The sequence below is a fragment of the Macrobrachium nipponense genome, chromosome 45 (genome assembly GCF_015104395.2).
Source record: "Macrobrachium nipponense isolate FS-2020 chromosome 45, ASM1510439v2, whole genome shotgun sequence".
In the NCBI taxonomy this organism is placed as follows: domain Eukaryota; kingdom Metazoa; phylum Arthropoda; class Malacostraca; order Decapoda; family Palaemonidae; genus Macrobrachium; species Macrobrachium nipponense.
Window position 1 is genome coordinate 14,387,694 of NC_061105.1, and position 20,989 is coordinate 14,408,682.

General features: G+C 38.4%; 1 protein-coding gene across 1 annotated transcript; it reads right to left on the reverse strand.

The window, feature by feature from the left end:
* Window positions 1-15,636: 15,636 nt before the first annotated feature.
* LOC135214178 (uncharacterized) lies at window positions 15,637-18,348 on the reverse strand. The gene has a single exon (XM_064248248.1). The coding sequence runs from the start codon at window positions 18,346-18,348 to the stop codon at window positions 16,786-16,788; it is 1,563 nt and encodes a 520-aa protein (XP_064104318.1). The 3' UTR covers window positions 15,637-16,785.
* Between the last annotated feature and the right edge of the window lie 2,641 nt (window positions 18,349-20,989).

The window sequence follows — 20,989 nt, forward strand, 5'->3', positions numbered from 1 at the left end:
CCCACACCGCGCCGTAACCTTGAGGAACGAAGCTACCTCGTGAAGGCAGCACCTACGTCTGGTCCTTTCCCCTTCAGGTTCGCATCTGCTGAAGATCAAGTCTTCCGACGACAGCTCATCATGAGCTCGAATCATTTTAATTTGCGTGACCCTCAGGGGGGTGGATCCGAGCGTCGAGCATCCCCTTCGGAGGAGGGAAAAGTTACTCCCCGGAAGGGCAACTCTGATGATGAGTCCCTCAGCGGCCTGAAGAAGACCGGCGCCCGACCTCGAGTAGCCTCCCCACAGGAAGCAGAGGATTCTCCCGTCCACCAGGAGATCTGGTCGCATCTCAGGCGCGATGCCCTCGGGAGGGGCGGCGCTAGACCTCGGGCACCACCTCTGAGGGAGGAAGATGCAACTACCCAGAAGGACGACACTCCCGAGCGTCTCAAATCCAAAGGCCCTAAGAGTGCTGGACATCGAGCAGCAACCTCTCTGGAGGAGATGGAGGCGACTTCCAGCCTGGAAGTCAACCCATCGGGTCTCAAACCCAGTGACCAAGAGAGGATATTCAGGGAGAGGCACGAGAGAAGCGTTAGGCCTAAAATACGGGCTGTTTCAGACAGGTCTTCTGAAGCAGCGTCCTTGTTCGAGAACATCTTGAGCGCCTCGGCCGTCAGCAACAATAATGAAAGTTTCAACAACAACAACAACAACAATGAAGGCTCTTACAGGGGAGTGTCCTTCGGTAGTTCCGCTCAAACCCCAAGTGACGAGATGGCGGCACATTCCAGTGCTGGTTGCGACCCAGGGCAGGTGCCGCGTACCAGTAACGACGACATATTCGAAATAGAGCCGCAAGATTACGTTAGCGACCAAGAGCTAATGTTCGTTCTCTGTGCCAGAGAGAACATCGTGCTTAACAGGTACGGTGGCACCCAAGAGCACTTGGCACCTTCTACTACCCGCGGTGCCCAAGAGCTGATGGAAGTTTCCAGTGATGTATTTGTCCAAGAGCAGATGACGCAGTCTGGAAATCAGAGTACCGATGAGGTCCTGGCCATCTGTGACAACATCGGCGACGACGAGGACCAGGCTCGAATGTCTCCTAGTCCTAGTGACGTTGGTGCTGAAGGCTGCCCCTCGCCTGATCAAGAAGACCTCTATGGAGCAGAATACCTGGAGGCCCTGGAGGAATACCTGTCTGACGTGCAAGCCCGCTTCTCCTTCCTCTTCCAGGAGGACAGAGGTGGTCACTAGCCTCTCCAACTGGGTTGGACGGACTTGAGAAAAGTCTGGAGTGTCAGTTCCATGGCTAGACTAGGCCAGTTTTTGTAATTTTTTTTAAACTGCTATATTTTACCTCTGGACGGTTACTCAAATCACAAGTTATGCATATTTGGCTTTCAGGTTGTCGGAAGCCTTTGGTATTTGCTTAATTGTTGAACTCCAGTTAATTATTTGTCAGAAACCTACATTTGCTTGGAAACTTATTTTAATTTTCGATTGCCACAAACCTTTCAAATTTGCTAGATTGTTAAGCTTTTAATTTTTATTGATATGAACCTTTTATACTTGCATGGTTGTTAAATCCATTTTAAATCTTTTATCAGGAACATTCGATATTTGTACTATTGTTGACCTTTTAATTTTTTGATTCGGACATTTTGTACAATTTTAACATTTAATTCATGCAGTTTTAACCAATACACAAGAGACCAATATGAACATTTTAACAGAATGGCCAATGTTTTGTCATGGAATTGTAAACTGTAGAAAATAAATTGGTGAAAACCATTTTATATTTTTCTTGCTGACCTAGATTCTATAAACGTATGAAGGGAGTTAGATATCTAAACTTTATTTTTAATGCTATATTTTGAAAGCAAACTATCGCAAATTGTTAAGGGTCAGTTGAACGAAAAATGGCAGATTTTTAATACATCTGAATCTTGTAAACTCGAAAGCTACTTGGTAGTTGAATACCGGAGCAATTATGAACAGAAGCGATCCTAAATAATTTCTATTACTGCCGAATTAGAGCAATGTTTGGTTGACCATTACAGCTTTACTGGTCTCATTACAACCCATTGCCCTATTACACCAGGTAAATTCTGACCCCCAGATATTCAGGCTTGGGACCGACTTGTGTTTGAACATTGCGTATGACAGAAATCAGTAGGTGAGATATCCTTACTTTGACTTAATCTTATAAGGGCGAGACAATTACTTGGGTTACTGTTTCAAAATTAACTCTCGAATAAGATAAAATGGTAAATAGGCATTTTTAAACATTCGTTAACCCCAGCTCTGGGTCACAAGGGCCAAATTTCCTAAATCATCCTCCTAAAAGGTGAATGTCTGTCTAAAACACACAGATTAACTCAAACGCTGGAAAAAACTTGAAACGCGAAATAAAAAGAGTAACAAAGAAAATGAAACGCGAAATAAGAGTAACAAAGAAAATGAAACGCGAAATAAGAGTAACAAAGAAAATTGGATAAACTCAAGCCTCGATTAACAAAGAAAATGGGACATAATCAGCAGGCTGATAAACAACCCGTAATAAAAAAAAACCAAACGGTAATAAAAACTGGAAACGGCAGTAAACTGCGCTATTAAAGAGTGTAACAGATAAGGTTAGGAGCCGAATAACTCTTGAGAGGTTCCACCGCTCGGCCTTAAGGCCCCAAATATCATAATTAGCCAATCGATCAATCAATAGATAAGAATAAGTAATCAACTGGGTCGTGCGGGAGAATTCTTAAAAGTGACGGGGTTGGAGAAATAGCTTTGTCGTACTATGTAGCTAGACGGAGGATAGCTTTACCGTTGACTAAAGACGAAGAACATAACCCAACATTTACAGTGTAATTATAAAAAGTGCTTTTAATTGATTATATTGAGAATTGCTCAGAAAGGTATGGCATAATTTGTCCCTTTTCATGTCAGTGTAAGGAAACCTTTTGAGACTCGTGAATCTTTTTCGATTTCATTGGTAAAGTTATTAAAACTGGCTTTCACTGAGAGAAGAAGCTGAGTTGCCCTTAAGGTTTCATTGCCTCTTAATTTTTATAATTCAAAATAATGGTGGGAGTTTTGAGGTATAAACCTAGATCGGTACTGGTGAATAGCTTTAATAGAACTATGTATATTATTAATAATAATATAATAATAATTAGTTATTATTATTATTATTATCATTGCTAAGAAATCCATAATCTCTTGAACAATTTTGTCATAAAAATCCACCATTATATCGTAAAGTATATTATGTAAAATAAACAAAGACTTACGAACACGTGAACGGCGTTCCTCATCAGTGCTAACGTTAAAACGTAAAGTAATATACTTTATTAATATTATTATTATTATTAACCGCTTTATATGTAAAAACCCCACCTGGGCCATTGACTTTAAATTCACTGCAACTAAAGAGACTTAGGGCCATATTGTGTGATAACTATTGTACACATACTCGTAGTTATTCCAGAATGTCTTCTAAGCTTTTAGCTTTTCGTACCAAATCTCTGTGTACAGAAATTTTCTTTTGAGAACGGATTTCAAATGAGTGGTTTTGGTGTAAGGTACATAATATTTTTTTGCAGTTTATATAGGCCGTGGTGGAATTAATTCTAATCGCATTTAACTGCTCTCTCTCTCTCTCTCAAATCTTAGCCTGAAATAAATTCTTTATTCTGGATGAACATTTCCAACCCCCCACCTCCCTCCCTCCCTCTCTCTCTCTCTCTCTCTCTCTCTCTCTCTCTCTCTCTCTCTCTCTCTCTCTCTCTCACACATATTTAAGTCTTAGCGTTAAACTAGTTAAGTTAATATGGATGACCATTTAACTCTCTCTAATACCACTACTACCAAATAATAATAAACTGACAGTTTTAATTTGGTTGTTCATGGGGAGAGTTACCTATCAAAATTGAAAATAGCCCGCGTACAGACTGACTCTTATGAGTTAGTTACTTTGTGATAACCAACAAGGCAGTATTTTGGCTCGTGAATATTCGTTCTAGGTAAAACATTAGTAAAATGGCCTTCAACTAAAATGCTTCAAGTTAGTTTCTGCTCATTTAAGATACAAACGAAGGAATAAGAGAGAGAGAGAGAGAGAGAGAGAGAGAGAGAGAGAGAGAGAGAGAGAGAGAGAGAGAGAGAGAGAGAGAGAGAGAGAGAGAGAGAGAGAGAGAGAGCTCTGAGAGAGAGAGAGAGAACCTTATTCAGTCTCGACGACAGTATACTTTGTACCTCTCAAGTTTTTCCAAGACAGCTGTGATAAATTTTTTTTTCTTCTTAACTACTTCATGCCGTTTTTCGGTAATCGAGCGCGTAATCAAATGCCAAATATTAAAGTACCTTTATTAGAATATATTATTGTTGATAATTCTTCTTTCAAAAGTCTTCTGTAAGCTTTAAGAATCAGATTTAAAAGCGGACATTTCGTTAAAACTTGAACTATGTTTCCCTAGGCCCAGATAGTCACATTTATTTTCTGCAATTTATGGGCAGATATAAAATGGAAAGTTTCCTCAAACGCAAAAACCAATAAATTACAGTAAATACTATATTTAGGAGATTGTGTTGCACTCGTGCTTAAGGAAAATTGAAGAATAAAAAGGTTATTGAAAAAGTTCTTATATTTTGCTTTACGAGGTCACAAAAATACATTAAAAGTGCCATAGTCGCTTAACACAAAGCGAATGACCATATTGACAACTGTTAGTAATTTAACAGAGTACATATGTAAAAAAATAACGAAGTCGCACATTAAACAGTGAAATAAAAGCTTAATAAATGAGTTAAAATGTGATATAAACTTATTTTCACTCGACAGTTTTAAAAAGAGATGGATAGCACACTATCCTATAATATCTAACAAATAAATTTTGGAGTAATTACTTAAGAGTTTGACAAAGACACCTTGGCAACGAGTAATCAGTCTCTAGAGAGGTTCATTGGCCACAAAGATCTTGAGATCGATTGTTCAGTCTCTATAGGACTTGTTGACAACAAAGGTATCTTGACAGAGCAATCAATCTGTTTGGGGGTCAGATTATCCTCTATGTACAGAGGCGCCTCGATGATATAATCGTCGATGATGCTTAAAAGTTTGAGGATGTTGTTGTACTCATTCCTGTACCTCGCCAAATTACTTTCGACTTGTTGAATTCTCATCAGTGTGTTTTCATTTTCACCTCCGTTTTCCCAATCAGAGTTTTTAGTTTGTTTATGGAGCTTCAGCGCAGGGTTAGGTAAACTGCTGCCAGTTAAGATGGTTGGTGTCTTCTCTCTCTTGATCGCTAGGGTCCTTGGCCGAGACGATTTTATGACGTTGAAAGACGTAGTGGCTTCATTATTACGTATCATCAAGGGCTTGAACACAGTAGCTGCAGGGACCCACTTTCTTCTCTGCCCTGACGTTGAAGGCTTGGGTTCTAGAGTTGATGGCCCTGCTGCTCTAGTACAGATATTTTTACCAGGTGTCTGAGGAGTGCCCAGTGAATCTTTCCTCTTATCTGTTGCTTGTGAATCACGGTCACCTGGTATTTCTTCCGAAGAATCAGTCTGGTTTGTTGGTTTGTGATAAGATTTCTCAGAGACCTTTCCCTTAGCTTGATGAACTTCGACGTTTGTTTTTGCTTTGGTCAATTTTCCCGATGTTGAAGGAGCGTTAGAAACTCCAGAGACTGTTGCCTTTGTCAATGTTTCCGAAGCATTACCCTCAACTATACCAGAAGTACTAGTTTTCATTGCTGCTCCTGCAGCACTAACATCCTCTGATGCCCCTTGTGAAGTACCTGCACTTGATGCTCCAGATGGGCCAGGCTCCAATGCTATTGTTGAAGGGCCAACTTCTGATGCTGGTACTGAAGTGTCAGGCTTAATCTTAGTTTTTGTCAATACCTGTGAGAGAGACCCTCCTCCTGGAGGTGGTCTAGATTTATTTCCTTGCTTTGTCCTCAGAATCCTAGTATTTGATGGGATTTCTGAGAGATCAGATGTTTTTGTTCGTTTCCTCTCAGCTGCTTCAGAAGAACTGGCCTCTTCACCTGTTTTCGAAGCACGGCGAGTAGTTGACCTCAAGATTTTCCTTTCCACGCCTGTTGCCGCTCCAACTCCTGTATAGCTGCCCTTTTCAGCTTCCTTTCTATTAAGTTCCCTAGTTTTACTTCTTGTACGAATACCAGAATCAGCATCTTGGGTGCCTCTTTCCTCATTCTTTCCATCAGCAAAATTTGTGAGAGTTGAGCTTCTATGGATATTACTCTGAGCTCCTTCAGTTATGGAGGTCTCAGGAGCATTTCCCCCTGAGGGCTCTAACTGAAGTTTCTTCCCCTTATTGACATTATGAGAGGCTTTGTCAGATGAGGTAATTTCAGGGGCCCTTTCTCTAGAAGTGCTAGCCTGAACTTTCCCCTTCCCATGATTTCTTCTTCCTTCAGAAGTGCTTTGTTTAGCAGATCTTTCTCCAGGACTGCTTTGAAATGTCCTCTTATGGGCACTGATCTTAGTTTTTCCTCCTTTGGAAGCACTGGTCTGAGCAGATCCACCCTCGGAAGAGCCTGCTTCAGCAACACTGGTTTGAGCACTCCCGTCATTTGTATTTATTCTCTCCGCTGCGTCCGTCTCGGTGCTATTAGTCCAAGTAGGATTGGCCTCTGGCTGATCATTCTGCTGGTCACTGGTTTCAGATGATACTTTAGTGAAGCCACGAGTTCGAGCTGATCCTTCATCATGGCTTCCCTCAGGTGAAACAAAGTTCTCTGGTTCTCCACCTACTATTTCCTCATGAGAAATTAACTGAGCATCATGTCCTTGAACACTAGGAGTATTAATAACTGGAGCCAGATAGCTACTGTTGTATATTACTGTATGGCCAGAGGTGTTTTGCCATGAATTTTGAATATATAATTGTACTGCATTGCTCTCATTGCTCATACTGTTATACATTCCCCTAGAGGCATGAGGATAGATATTACTTGGGGGACTGATAGCCCCTCCAGAGGGGGCCAAAGGATACATTCCTCCTTGAGTGGCATTCATCCCCAAGACATTTTGTACTTGTGGTGCCATCGTGGTGCCATAAACCACAGTATTGGGGAAGTTTTGAGTCTCTTGAGGAGTATAAGGATTAAAGGTTGCCATTGCACTGCTGTAAACCACACTATTGTTACTATTGTAAGGCTGACCATAACCATATCTTTGACCTGAAACATACGGATACTCATTAACAGAGTCACTGCCATAATGCAGTATATTGTTTTGCATGTTGTCATAAGCCATTGGAAATGAAGGTACATAACCTGGATATGACTGTACAATATTACCCCCTGATGTATCGCCTTGAGAATATAAATTCACAGGATGAAAACTTTGTACTCCTGAATTGTTACCTATAATTTCACTTGCTGCAGCAGGGTACGTATTTAATGAGGCAGTGCTGCTTCCATTTGCACCAGCATACCCACTGTCCACTCCATAGCTTTCTTCTGAACTATAATAAACTGGAAGCGCACTGTAAGCTACATCTTCAATGTAAACTTGATTTGGCCCAAATCTTTGAGTATTGTCAGAATAATTTGCAGTGCTATAAGATGAAACTGTGTTTGACCCTGTGCTGGCTCCAGTATATACATTACCAGTTGCAGCACTGTAAAAACTTTGGTTGCTATGTATAACACTAGGCAGTTGTGGTGATGCCATTAGGGGATCACCCATTAAAGTACTTGGGGTGTTTATAGAAGCACCCACATTGGCAGTTTCACCAAGATTGGTATGTGCAACATAACCTCCATTCTGATTGATGCCACTGGGCCCAGGATCTGAGGAATTCATAGAATAGGAATGCTCACTGTTAAAACTGCCTGATGGCCCAGGTATTGCTAAATTGTCAGTTCCTGTAGGATTAAGGTTATTTGTGCTGGCATCCTGATTTTCCCTAGGAGACCCTCTTTTCAGCTGCTTACTTGTGCAGTTACCCCGATTGTTTTTCTTCTGTCTTTCCAACTGATTTGTACTGGAATCCCAATTGCTTCTCGACTCAATTACCAATTGTTTATTCGTGCTAGAGTCCCGATTGCTTCTAGACCCTTTGGCCAATTGGTTGTTTGTCATTGAATCCTGATTGCTCCTAGACTGTCTTGCCAATTTTTTGTTTGTACTTGAATCCAAGTTGCTCTTACGGCCTCCTGTCGATCGGTTATTTGTCCCGGAATCATGAGCGTCTTGAGGAACACTTTCAGACTGGTTATCATTGGCCGAGGCCTGACTGCTCGTAGACCTTTTTTCCATTTTGCCACTGGCATTAGTGGGTCTCGGCTGACTGCTGGAACCGCTTTCAAGAGGAGAGAGACTTTTAATTGGATTTTCTCCTTCAGGTATTGCTTGACCGCTGCCCGGCATGCTTTTATCAGAAGGATCTCCAGAAGTACCAGAGGAAGAAGACTGACTGTTGGTGGACGAACGGCGACGTATGGGGATCCCTCGCACACCAAAAGCGGTTTTTCTTCTCTGGTTGCTGCTGCTACCGCTTGTCGAGGGCAGGTCGAGCCTTTTTGAGAGCGTCACGCCATCGAAGGTGTAGCCCTTCGCGAGGGAAATCTGGAATTCGTCACTCTGAACAAAGTAGATCTCTGACATCACCACGTAGTACTTCATCTTGTTATTGACGCCGAGGGACTGGTCGACGTTGTATGTCGGGTAGTTCTCGTACCATTTCGATGTGCGGGGTTTCCTCTCGGGCGGATGACGCATCAGATCGCGCAGGGAGAGCAGCATCGCCTGCATCTCGTTGATGTGAGCCAGAGTCCGGTCCCTCTCTCTCCTCAGCCTCCTGACGTAAGTGGCCAACCGTCCCTCGGATTTCGGCAGCTCGCTCCTGCAGAGCTCCAGGAACTGAGACTCGGTGGGTGGGATCCTTCTCTCGAGGCTGCCGGAGGCGGACGAACTGCTGCCGCCGAAGTAGTAGTAGCGGTGGTATCCGAAATCCGACGCCAGAGAATCGTCCTCCTCCTCGTACTCGCTGGGGTCGTACGTATCGGACGAGGCGTCGTTGATCTCGGTAATGCGGACGCTGGGGACGAACAGGTGTCCGCCGCTGGGGCTCGGCGAAGCGGCGATACCCGACGGACCGGCCTTCTTGACATCATCTTCTGAGGCGTCGTCTTCGTCGGTATCCACTCGTTCCTCGTCGGGAGGGGAGCGCCCTTCGCTTCCCTGGGCGTCTTCGTGAGCTGGTTCCCTCTCGTCCATGACTGGCGCTGTTAGTAACTCTAAAAGGAGACCGTCGACTTACTTGCGATAAGAATGACTCGTAGGAGTTGATGGAAACGATAGCGGGGAGGGGGGGGGGGGGGGGAAGGTTTGTTTCTCAGGTATAACAACCTCGACAGGTGTTTAGCGCTCGTTAATGACTTGGTAGATTGTCGCGTAGTGATTGTTGCTTTCAGATGCAAGCGGTAGAAATAAATAGATTATTGAATGCAAAAAAGTTAATAAACGAACTAGCTGATTCATCAGTTAGAAGGTGTAAACGTATCAATGAATAGAATAGATAATCTTTAGATAAATATAGAAAATAAGGGTTTTTTTCCGTTGCGGGAGAAATGGATGAATGAAAATAGCTCTAATTAGTTTTTTAAACAATACAAAGGCGTCTGTATTGTTGTGTAACAACTTTCTTGGCAAAAAGTGGAATATATATATATTTATAGATATATATATATATATATATATATATATATATATATATATATATAAATAATTCCACTTTCTGCTAAGAAAGTTACACAACAGTACAGACACCTTTGTAATGTTTAAAAACATTTTTAGAGCGAGTTTCATTCGTCCATTTCTTACGCAAAAAAAATACAACTTATTTTCAATATTTATCTAAAGATATCTTTCCTATTCATTGATAAGTTTACACCGCCTAACTGATGAATCAGCTAGTTCGTTTATTAACTTTTTTTTTACACATTAAATAATCTATTTATTTCTATCGCTTCCATCTGAAAGCAACAATCACTGATATATATATATATATATATATATATATATATATATATATATATATATATATATATATATATATATATATATATATATATATATATATATTCTTAAAAAATCACAGTAGATGCACATGACTTCTAAATAAGCGTACCACGAAAATGAGAGTCAGGAATCCAAGCGCTTTCGTCTTTATTCAGACTTCGTCAAGGAGCTACTAAAGTACAATTGGAGAGGATAGCTCAGGTACAAACAAGATCAGGAATACCAGATGGTTAATTATCAAAAGGGTAAAAATTAAAAGGGATAATCCAGGATTATCGGATATCACACGGTCACAAACTTAAACAGATTCTGACCTAACCGAAATTACAAAGTATCTTTACAGTCCAAAACCAAAAAATGGTACAAAAACTTGAATATATTAATTTTGTTGTTCTTATATTTATCTACAACTTTTTTCATTATGAAAGCATCAAGTTTAAATAAAACCAAGACTTAAATTTAGAACATTTCTATTATTTGACTTGATAAAACAAGATTGAATGATATTCCTTTTAACTGTGTCATTACATGCGGGACTAAGGCTCTTGCTTGACTCCAGTTAATAGGATGGTCTAAATCTCTCATATGTACAAATAATGCATTCGATATTTGCCCAGTTCTCACCAAGAATATATGTGCTTAAGACGCTGTGAAAGAGATTTACCGGTCTGTCCGTAATAGATTTTATCACACTTTTTGCAAGGAATTTCATATATGCAGCCTGGAAGATCTTTAGGAGAATTTTTGATTACTAAACTCTTGACATTAATAATTACTGAAAACAACATTTATGTTAAAAGCTTTAAAATTCTAGGAATATCTAAAAACCTTTCATCATAAGGTAATTTTAGAATGTTATGCTTACTAAATTCAAGTTTGTCATTAGTTGAATAAAATGTTTTTCTAGCTCTTTTCCATGCCACATCTACAAAAGTCCTTGGGTATTTAAGTTTCAATGCAATATCATAAATAGTTTTAATTTCAGCGTCAATAAACTGCGGGCTACAGACACGTAAAGCCCTTAGGAACATCCCAGAAAAACAGAGAATTTAACATTTTGATGGTGATTGGAGTAGTAATGAACAAAAGAGGCAATATTAGTTGATTTTCGAAAGACTGAAAAGGTGAAATTTCTATCATTTCTATGGACAGTTACATCAAGAAAATTAAATTACAATTTCTTTCTTCCTCTACAGTAAATTTTATAGAAGGGACTAAATTATTGAGATTATTAAGGAATTCCTGGAGGTTTCGTGAACTGGCCAAATACAGAAGATATCATCCACGTATCTAAACCAAATAACTTTTTGGGGCAAAATTCTTGTAAGAGTTTTGTCTCAAAAATTCCATGTAAATATTGCTAAGGACAGGAGATAAGGGATTACCCATGGCCATGCCAAACTTTTGTACAAAAAGTTCCCCAGTTGAAAAACAAAATTTACTATCTTTGATACATAACCTTGATGAGACTAATGAGAATTCTTCTACACTTGAATGGGAATGTCAATGACGCTCTAATTCCTCTTCCAAATATTCAAGTAAGTCATCTACAGGCACTTTTGTAAATAAAGAGACAACATCAACACTAACCATATTAAAATCATAATTCAAATTTAAACTATTCAATTTGTTTATAAAATCAACATTGTTTTTAACATTCGTGTTAGAAATATTTCCTACCAAAGGAGTAAGAATTTTTACAAGGCCATTTAGATAAATTATACGAAACTGAGCCCACTGAACTAATGATTGGTCTGATAGGGTTATTTATTTTATGTGTCTTGACTAAACCATACATGTAAGGTAGGGAGGCGCATTGCGGTGTAAACTGTTTAATTAAATGGTCCAAGCCCTTCAAAATGGATTTAATTTGTTTATTAAAATGGGAGTTAACTGTCTGTGTAGGTCAGACCTCAGTTTCGTATAAGTATCAGTGTCATTTAGCAATGTCATTATTTTACTTATATAGTCACTTTTATTCATAATTACCACTGCATTAGATTTATCTGCTTTTGTCACCTTCACTGTTTCGTCTTCTTTAATTTTCTTAAAAGCCTGGAGAAATCTCACGGGTACATTAGGGGGAGAAAGGTTTACTCATAGCACCATACACAATACCTTTACAAATATTGATATCATCATGGGCATTGGTTTTGATTCAATTTTTCTAAATAACAAAAGGATTTTGAGGATGTCGACACAGTCCAGGTTACCATTAAATACACCAAAGCTTAACCCATATCCCAAAGCCGCTGTCGTAGCACTATCCACAGGTTTGTCAGATAAATTAATCATGAAGTCCACGTTGGCATGCTTAGTCCAGTCGCTTTCAGCAATAAGATTTTTCAGCTTGACTTGGAGCTTCCTTTCAAGACGGTTGCAGCACTTTCTCAATTTTCCGTAGCAATAAATCCAGCATCTGATCTTCCAATCGACAGGAACCGTCTGATTAAAGCTATACCGTCTGCTTCTAAGTGTACGGAACGCATCATCTACTTCCACTTTTGTGATGTCGATGTGTTTCTGAAGTATGATGCGTTGAAACTCGTCGAAAGGTCGCTCTGCTAGGCGAAGAATTCTCACTGGTAAAATCGACTTGGGCATCACTTGCTCGTTCATGCACTTTATTGACGCTGAAATTAAAACTATTTATGATATTGCATTGAAACTTAAATACCCTAGGACTTTTGTAGATGTGGCATGGAAAAGAGCTAGAAAAACATTTTATTCAACTAATGACAAACTTGAATTTAGTAAGCATAACATTCTAAAATTACCTTATGATGAAAGGTTTTTAGATATTCCTAGAAATTTAAAGCTTTTTAACATAAATGTTGTTTTCAGTAATATTAATGTCAGAGTTTAGTAATCAAAAATTCTCCTAAAGATCTTCCAGGCTGCATATATGAAATTCCTTGCAAAAAGTGTGATAAAATCTATTACGGACAGACCGGTAAATCTCTTTCACAGCGTCTTAAGCAACATCAATATTCTGTGAGAACTGGGCAAATATCGAATGCATTATTTGTACATATGAGAGATTTAGACCATCCTATTAACTGGAGTCAAGCAAGAGCCTTAGTACCATGTAATGACACAGTTAAAAGGAATATCATTCAATCTTGTTTTATCAAGTCAAATAATAGAAATGTTCTAAATTTAAGTCTTGGTTTATTTAAACTTGATGCTTTCATAATGAAAAAAGTTGTAGATAAATATAAGCAACAAAATTAATATATTCAGTTTTTACTTGTTTTGGACTGTAAAGATACTTTGTAATTTCGGTTAGGGTCAGAATCTGTTTAAGTTTGTGACCGTGTGATATCCGATAATCCTGGATTATCCCTTTTAATTTTTACCCTTTTGATAATTAACCATCTGGTATTCCTGATCTTGTTTGTACCTGAGGCTATCCTCTCCAATTGTACTTTAGTAGCTCCTTGACGATGTCTGAATAAAGACGAAAGCGCTTGGATTCCTGACTATCATTTCCCGTGGTATTCGCTTATATATATCCATATATATTATATATATATATATATATATATATATATATATATATATAATATATATATATATATAATCAGTAGAAGGATCCATAGTAATATTCTTGTTTATCCAGACGAAATATATTTGTGGAAATATATCGTTGTAAATATTTCCCACAAATATATTTCGTCTGGATAAACAAGAATATTACTGTGGAATCCTTTTACTGATTTCTTAGAAGCACGATACGGTGTGTTTATATTGCTATTGATATATATATGTATATATATACAATATATATATATATATATATATATATATATATATATATATATATATATATATATTATATATATATATATATATATTATTTTATATATATAAACTGAATCCCGTGAAAAATGCATGAATAAAGGTATAAGCCACGAATGAAAGATAAACAACGGAGTTTCTGCAAGATCTTTCGACTCAACGTCCTTTACTTAGCAGACAAACTGACATACATGAGAAACTGAGAGTACAAGGATGGGTCGTATAAGTGACAGATAGGGATTATAAGGAGATTAGTACCTAGAATCCAACACACCTGGAGAATGAGTAACCCTTTCCAAACAAGCATAAACATTGGTACAATTTAAGAACATAGATATTAAGTCCAACTGCTCAGACACAGGGACAAGACAATTAAAGGATTATACAAGGCGGCAGCTGATCACATTCAGATCTTTGGTAAACAAAAACTTATTCACAAAACATATTAAACATACATATACAAAGAAAATATCTATAAGGCAACTTATTTGTATTTAAGTCTGTGATAATATCTTTGAGGTCATTCTTAAACATGTTACAAATACAAAGGTCTAAATGAAACAGGCCACGCCTAATATTAAAATTACAATGGGAAATAAGTTGTATAATGGCAGATTCTAAAAGATTTCCTGATAAGACATCTTTTGCTCTTGCAATTAAATGAATGAATATTGCATTAGATGTTTGCCCAGTTTTGACAGAATATTTATGCTATTTTAATCTTACTTCTAAGGCCTCGCTCGATTGTCCGAGATAAAAGGAGGGGCAGTCCATACATGGAATTTTATATATTATGTTGTTGCTTTCCTTGGGGCCATTTTTTTTATTAACATTCCTTTTAGTGTGTTATTGCAGGAAAAAAACAAGGTTGACCTTAAAGGATGTTAAGTTTTTGTTTACCAAAGATCTGAATGTGGTCAGCTGCCGCCCTGTATCCTTTAATTGTCTTATCCGTGTGTCTGGACTTAATCTTTTTGTTCTTAAATTGTACCCATGTTTATGCTTGTTTGGAAAGGTTACTCATTCTCCAGGTGTGCTGGATTCTAGGTACTAATCTCCTTATAATCCCTATCTGTCACTTATCCGACCCATCCTTGTTCTCTCAGTGTCTCATGTATGTCAGTTTGTCTACTAAGTAAAGGGCATTATCTTGCCAGATATATATATATATATATATATATATATATATATATATATATATCATATATATATATATATTATATATATATATATATATATACACTGAGGCACTTGCCTCGTAATAATCAGTGTCACTTAAACACGTTCGCACATAAATATTCATACATATTCATGGCGACGATACATCCAGTATACATTGCGTATCTGTATGACGAGTCATTACGTGTAGTACCGTATGTATGCAAGCATGCTGGTAGAGTCCGCATACATTTGCGTATGCATACGTGCTTTGTGCAGTGTATATTCATGTTTACCATTAGAGACATATTTCCATAGAATGATGCAAATACTTTCTCTCTCTCTCTCTCTCTCTCTCTCTCTCTCTCTCTCTCTCTCTCTCTCTCTCTCCATGAGTATCTAATGACCAAAGATATATTCATACTTCGACTGAAATAATAATATTTCGCAGAAGTTATGTCTGCCTTGGCTTCAAATGTGTCTTTAAAAATGGATAAGAAACAAACATTGACGGGGAAAACTTTTTATGTTTTTTTTATATATATATATATATTTCATTACAAAAGGAAAATGCACGCGGGCACTCGAAAAATAAAATCACCACTCGTGAGTATTTATGAACGTATACCTGTATATATATAATATATACACATATATAGTTTATATATACCTATATATATGTGTATATATTCTATAAAAGTATTTTAAAATTTTCATTTTTTAACCCCTAAGAAAATATAGAAAACGCACTCAAGCATCCAGGAAGCAAAACCCGTGCCTCAGAAAGCATAATAATTCAAGATATGCATTCAATCAACATGCGTCAGTCTTTGCATATTGTCGTGAACGAATAACAACAAACAGTGGTTAAATCCATTCTCAAACAAATAAGGTTTACACCTTTTAATTTTTTTTTTAATTTCCACACGAGCTGCTTTCGTAGCAAGAGCCCGTGCTGTCATAAAGCCAGCTCAATCTAACAGTGTGCGAGCTGTTTGTTGATCAAAGACGAACAGTCACAAATCATGAACATCTCTGAGTTTCACAATTATCACAATTTCAAACAAGGCTTTTGCATATTTGAATATCAGGTACAAGAAAGTTTTTTTTGACAACTGCTTTCATTGATTTATTGAAGATAAGGGGGAAAGGGTACGTGGGCTTCTGCTGGATTTCTCGTGGAATTTCGACTTCATAGTCAACCCACGGACTTCTGAAGAACCCTGAAAAACGTCCTATAAGAAGCTGTGATATTTATTCTCCCAATAAATAACATTGTCTTCAAGCTAAGACTAAGAGATCAGCTTTTCTCAAATTTTACAAACCATTTTGAATCATGTTCATGAGAAAGGTGACCTTATTGTTACACGGGCCACAGAGGATTAGAACTTCAGCATTACCTAAAACCGAGGTAACACAAGCGTCTAAGGAAAGAGCTCGTTCTTAAAATAATCTGAAGTTATAAGTTCGAGGGATTTGAGGCGTTGCAGAAGACTTGCACTATATATAAACCTATTAGGAACTCCTTCGGCTGGTAGCAAGCCGATACCAAGAATTCTGTTCACTGTATACGTCAGCTTATCACATTGTACTTAATCAGTTTTTTTCCAGAAGAAATCTGAATTTTGGGCCTAAGTAGGAGAGGACCTGAAGTACTTAACACTATAAAAAATGCTCATAAGTATAGAAGGCATAAGGTACAAGGCATGTATCTGTTATCACTCAGTTTAGCACAGCACACTTTTTAGTAAGACACACTTGAGGAACTATAGGTCCCTAGCTGTTGTAGAGCAAACAGCGGAGTTTTGTCGTTTCAGACTTCAAGGAAGACAGTTCAATGCGCAGCTTGATGTTCTCCTGCTCTAGGAACGCAGCGCGTATTGCTATTTCGTCCTCCTTTGCCCTCCGCGCATCCCTGGATCTCTTGGCTGCCTCATTGTTCTTCCTGCGTCGTTCCCAGTACGCGTCGTCTTTGACGATCTCTGTACCCTGGGAGGAACCCTGCTTTGTAATGCTGCCAGTATCACTGTCGTTGCCATTGCTGTTGCTGCACGTGGCGTCGTTGCTGACGTCGCTTGTCGTGCTGGCTCTGAACTCTAATAATGCTGATTCAGCAGATTTGCTGACTTCGCCCAGATTGTGCTCAGCAACGACTTCAAGTTCTAAATTGTTGTCGGTTGTGCCACTTATTTCACTTCCACAGGGGTCAGGGCTCATCTCGCTGCTTTTGTTGATGTAGATGTTTCCATATTTCACATCACTGCTTTTGGAACCGTCTCTCTCTGCACGAGCACATTGCTCGAGGCGCGCTCTGCGAGCCTTGGAGCCACCCACTTGCACGAGCATTCTTTTGCGAAACTTTATGTAAGATTCGTTGCTCTCTGCATTGATGGCAGCCTCAGTCTGTGAAGTAGTCAGGATACTGCTGGAGGTGTCCATCAGATCCCTAAAACTCGTGGCAGGAGCACCAATTCCTGTAAGACCTGCCATAGGGCTGATGCTTCCCATGGGACTGCTGTTAGATCCGACTACAGAACCCAGCACTGTCCCTAGACTGTCATTCCTGAGACTTCTGTCCAGTAAGGTTGTTTCTTTGAAGCTGTCCATGCCCAACAGCCTTTGTCCTTCCATGCCCAACAGCCTTTGTCCTTCCATGCCCAACAGCCTTTGTCCTTCCATGCCCAACAGCCTTTGTCCTAGGCCATTCACTGGCAATGGATTAAAACCCAGCAGACTAGTCGGGCTAGGAGCTGAATGCAGGTGAGAGCCAGGTATCTGATAATTAGTTGGGGAGGGCGTGTGACTTGGTGCAGACAGGAATGGCTCAAACTGTGCTGACAATCTGGTGGTGGCATTAAGAGCAGACTGTATGGTGGACAGCAGGAGAGGATTAGCTTGCAACTGGGCAAGTAAAAGTGCATTGATCCCAGACATTGCCGGCGCCGGCGAGGTTTTCGGGGGTCCCAAAAGAGGACTGGCAGATGTATGACTGTATGACTGAGGAAAGGACGGGCTCAGTCCCAGGTGAAACGGAGTTTTAACCGCCGTGGGATCAAGAGGATTCAGCGCTGTGCTGGAGAGGATGTCGCTTTCCAGAGTTCTGGAAAGCGAGGCTGGACTTTTGTTCCCAACTAAAGGGTCGCAAAGATGCAAGTTATTGTTTTTCTCGTTGGTGTGTCTGTCAAAGGCTTTTTTCCCTTTTGTTGAGAAGTCTAAAGGTTGAGTCTCTTTGGGGACGTCGATGGGGTTGCTGACGGTAGTTGGAGCGACAGGGGGACATCTTAGGCCTAGACTCTCCCTGTTGAAGAACAGAGCTGGATAGGCGATGCTTTCGGCCATTCTTTCTGTGAAGAAAAAACAGTATCAGTATAAAATATATGCATGAGTATGATTATTATTATTTTTATTATTCAAAAGATAAACCTCATTCATATGGAACAAGCCCACCAAAAGGGCCACTGACTTGAAATAAAGAAAGAAAAAAATGTTAATAAATTAATAAGTAGATAAGGGCTAAAATAGTCTAACCTTGTACATCTTGGATTAATAAATTGTCCCTTTGTTCATTCCACTGAACATTACTCGGGTATAAAAACAGACAAGAGTCATATACAGTGCATGATTATGGTTACTGTTATCAATTAAAAAATAAAAATAAATCCAGTAACTTGTAATTACTGTAGATTTTATTGTACAACAATTTAATTATATATATTTATATATATATATATATATATATATATATGTGTGTGTGTGTGTGTGTGTGTGTGTGTTAAAATATTATGATTATATATACATATACATATATACATACGTGTTAATATATATATATAATATATATATATATATATATATATATATATATATATATATATATATATATATAATATATAATCTGAAAACGAAGTGAATGTAAATCAAAACCGATATATTATGAAAAAAAAGCAACAATAAAAAAAAGCAGCATCAACTTCCAATCAAAGCCCCACCCCACCCACCCACAACAACCCCACCCCCGCCAATAACCCAAAGCCCGCTACTTCCGACTAACTTTACGGAACTGAAGTATCATGGCATTACCGGGTTAAACACCGCTAGAGATTTACGAAGCGTAAAGCAAACAGAGCGGACGATCAGATAAACACCGAAATTGAAGGATAAACAAGAATATTATTGGGTAGACGGACAAAGTCGTCAGACAGCGTCACTTGCCCACACTGGACGATGTTACACACGGGTGTCGTAAAGTAAAGCTTGAATATAAATGACAATAAAAACCGACAAGAATATTATTGAGTAGACGGGCAAAGTCGTCAGACAGCTTTACGTCCCCACACCCGACGATGTTTACGTGAGGGTGTCGTACAGTAAAGCTTGGACATAAATAAATATGTAAAGGTATAAGCCACGAAGGAAAAATAAACAACGGAGTTCCTACAAGATCTTTCGACTCAACGTCCTTTACTCAGCAGAGTAAAGGACGTTGAGTCGAAATAATTTGCAGAAACTCCGTTGTTTATTTTTCCTTCGTGGCTTTACCTTTATTTATGGATTTATCAAGTTCCAAACTTTCGCGATTCAGGCATAAATAAATATGTATATATATATATATATATATATATATATAATCTATAGTATATATATATATATAAAGTATGGAGACAGGAGCAATTACTCAGGGATAAACATATTGGAGTAGGGAGACGCGTTCCGTCTTTCATCCATTTATTAGCGCCGACGTTTCGTATCAGTTTGATACATTTTCCAGGCTGAAACGATTACACATCAATTGCGTATAAGTAAAAAGATACACACAATGTTTACGAACACTAAAATTAAAAACCTTTTTAATAAATTAAGAATAAAAACAGAGTAAAAACAGAAACACAGAATAACAGTGAAAGGGCTAGGAGCGAATACAGAGAAACAAATTAATTAAAAAATAATAATAATAATAATAGAAAAATATATATAATAATAATAATAATAATAATAATAATAATAATAATAATAATAATAATAATAATAATAATAATAATAATAATAATAATAGAAAAATATATAATATAATAATAATAATAATAATAATAATAATAATAATAATAATAATAATAATAATAATAATAATAATAGAACGAACAAGACACCTACCCACAGCGGTAGCGTAAGGAGAACTGACACGAAAAATTGTTATGGAAGGGAGTGTAAACAAAACAACAGGTAATTAGGCAATAAACAGTTAGGTGGAAGACGACTGGTGGTTAAGAGAAGGTACAGTTAGCTTAATCATTATTAATTCAAGGGTGGTTAGTTCGTCTGTATGTCGGGTTCTTCCTACAATATTAAAATGACTGGCATCTATGTGTGTTTTGCAACTTTTACTGTGATTTCTTATGTTAGATTGTTCTGGATTTGATAGTCGACAACCCGTTCTATAGCTAATTCCTTGATGAGAGGAAATTCGGACTTTTAGCAGCCTCCTGGTGCAACCGATGTAAGTGCCGAGATCACATCTGGGACAATTATACTTATAAACGACACCGGAGGCAAACAGGGGACTGATGTTATCCTTGACTTGGAAGAGTGAGCCAATAGTTCGGGGGTTTATGGGAATTAGTTTCAAATTAAGGACAGGCAATTGCTCATTGAATAGGTTGATGCATTTTTTATTAAATTTATGATTATGGAGAAAGGGAAATCTAGCAAACATACGGAGCTTGGGGACACTATGGACTATTGGGGGTGGATTGAATTTCAGATCAAGTAGCTTATTAAGGGATCTATGAAAAATTGCTGGAGGGAAATAATTATCCTTAAAGTAATCAGCAAGGAAAGTCACTTCAGTATGAAAGGTAGACCAGCTTGATGTCAGATTAATGGCTCTATGGAGGAGAGTTGACACGGAATTCATTTTAAAGTTAAAAAAAACATGAGCTATAAAAATTGGTCCCCAGGCCAGTAAAGGTGCTCTTTCTATAAA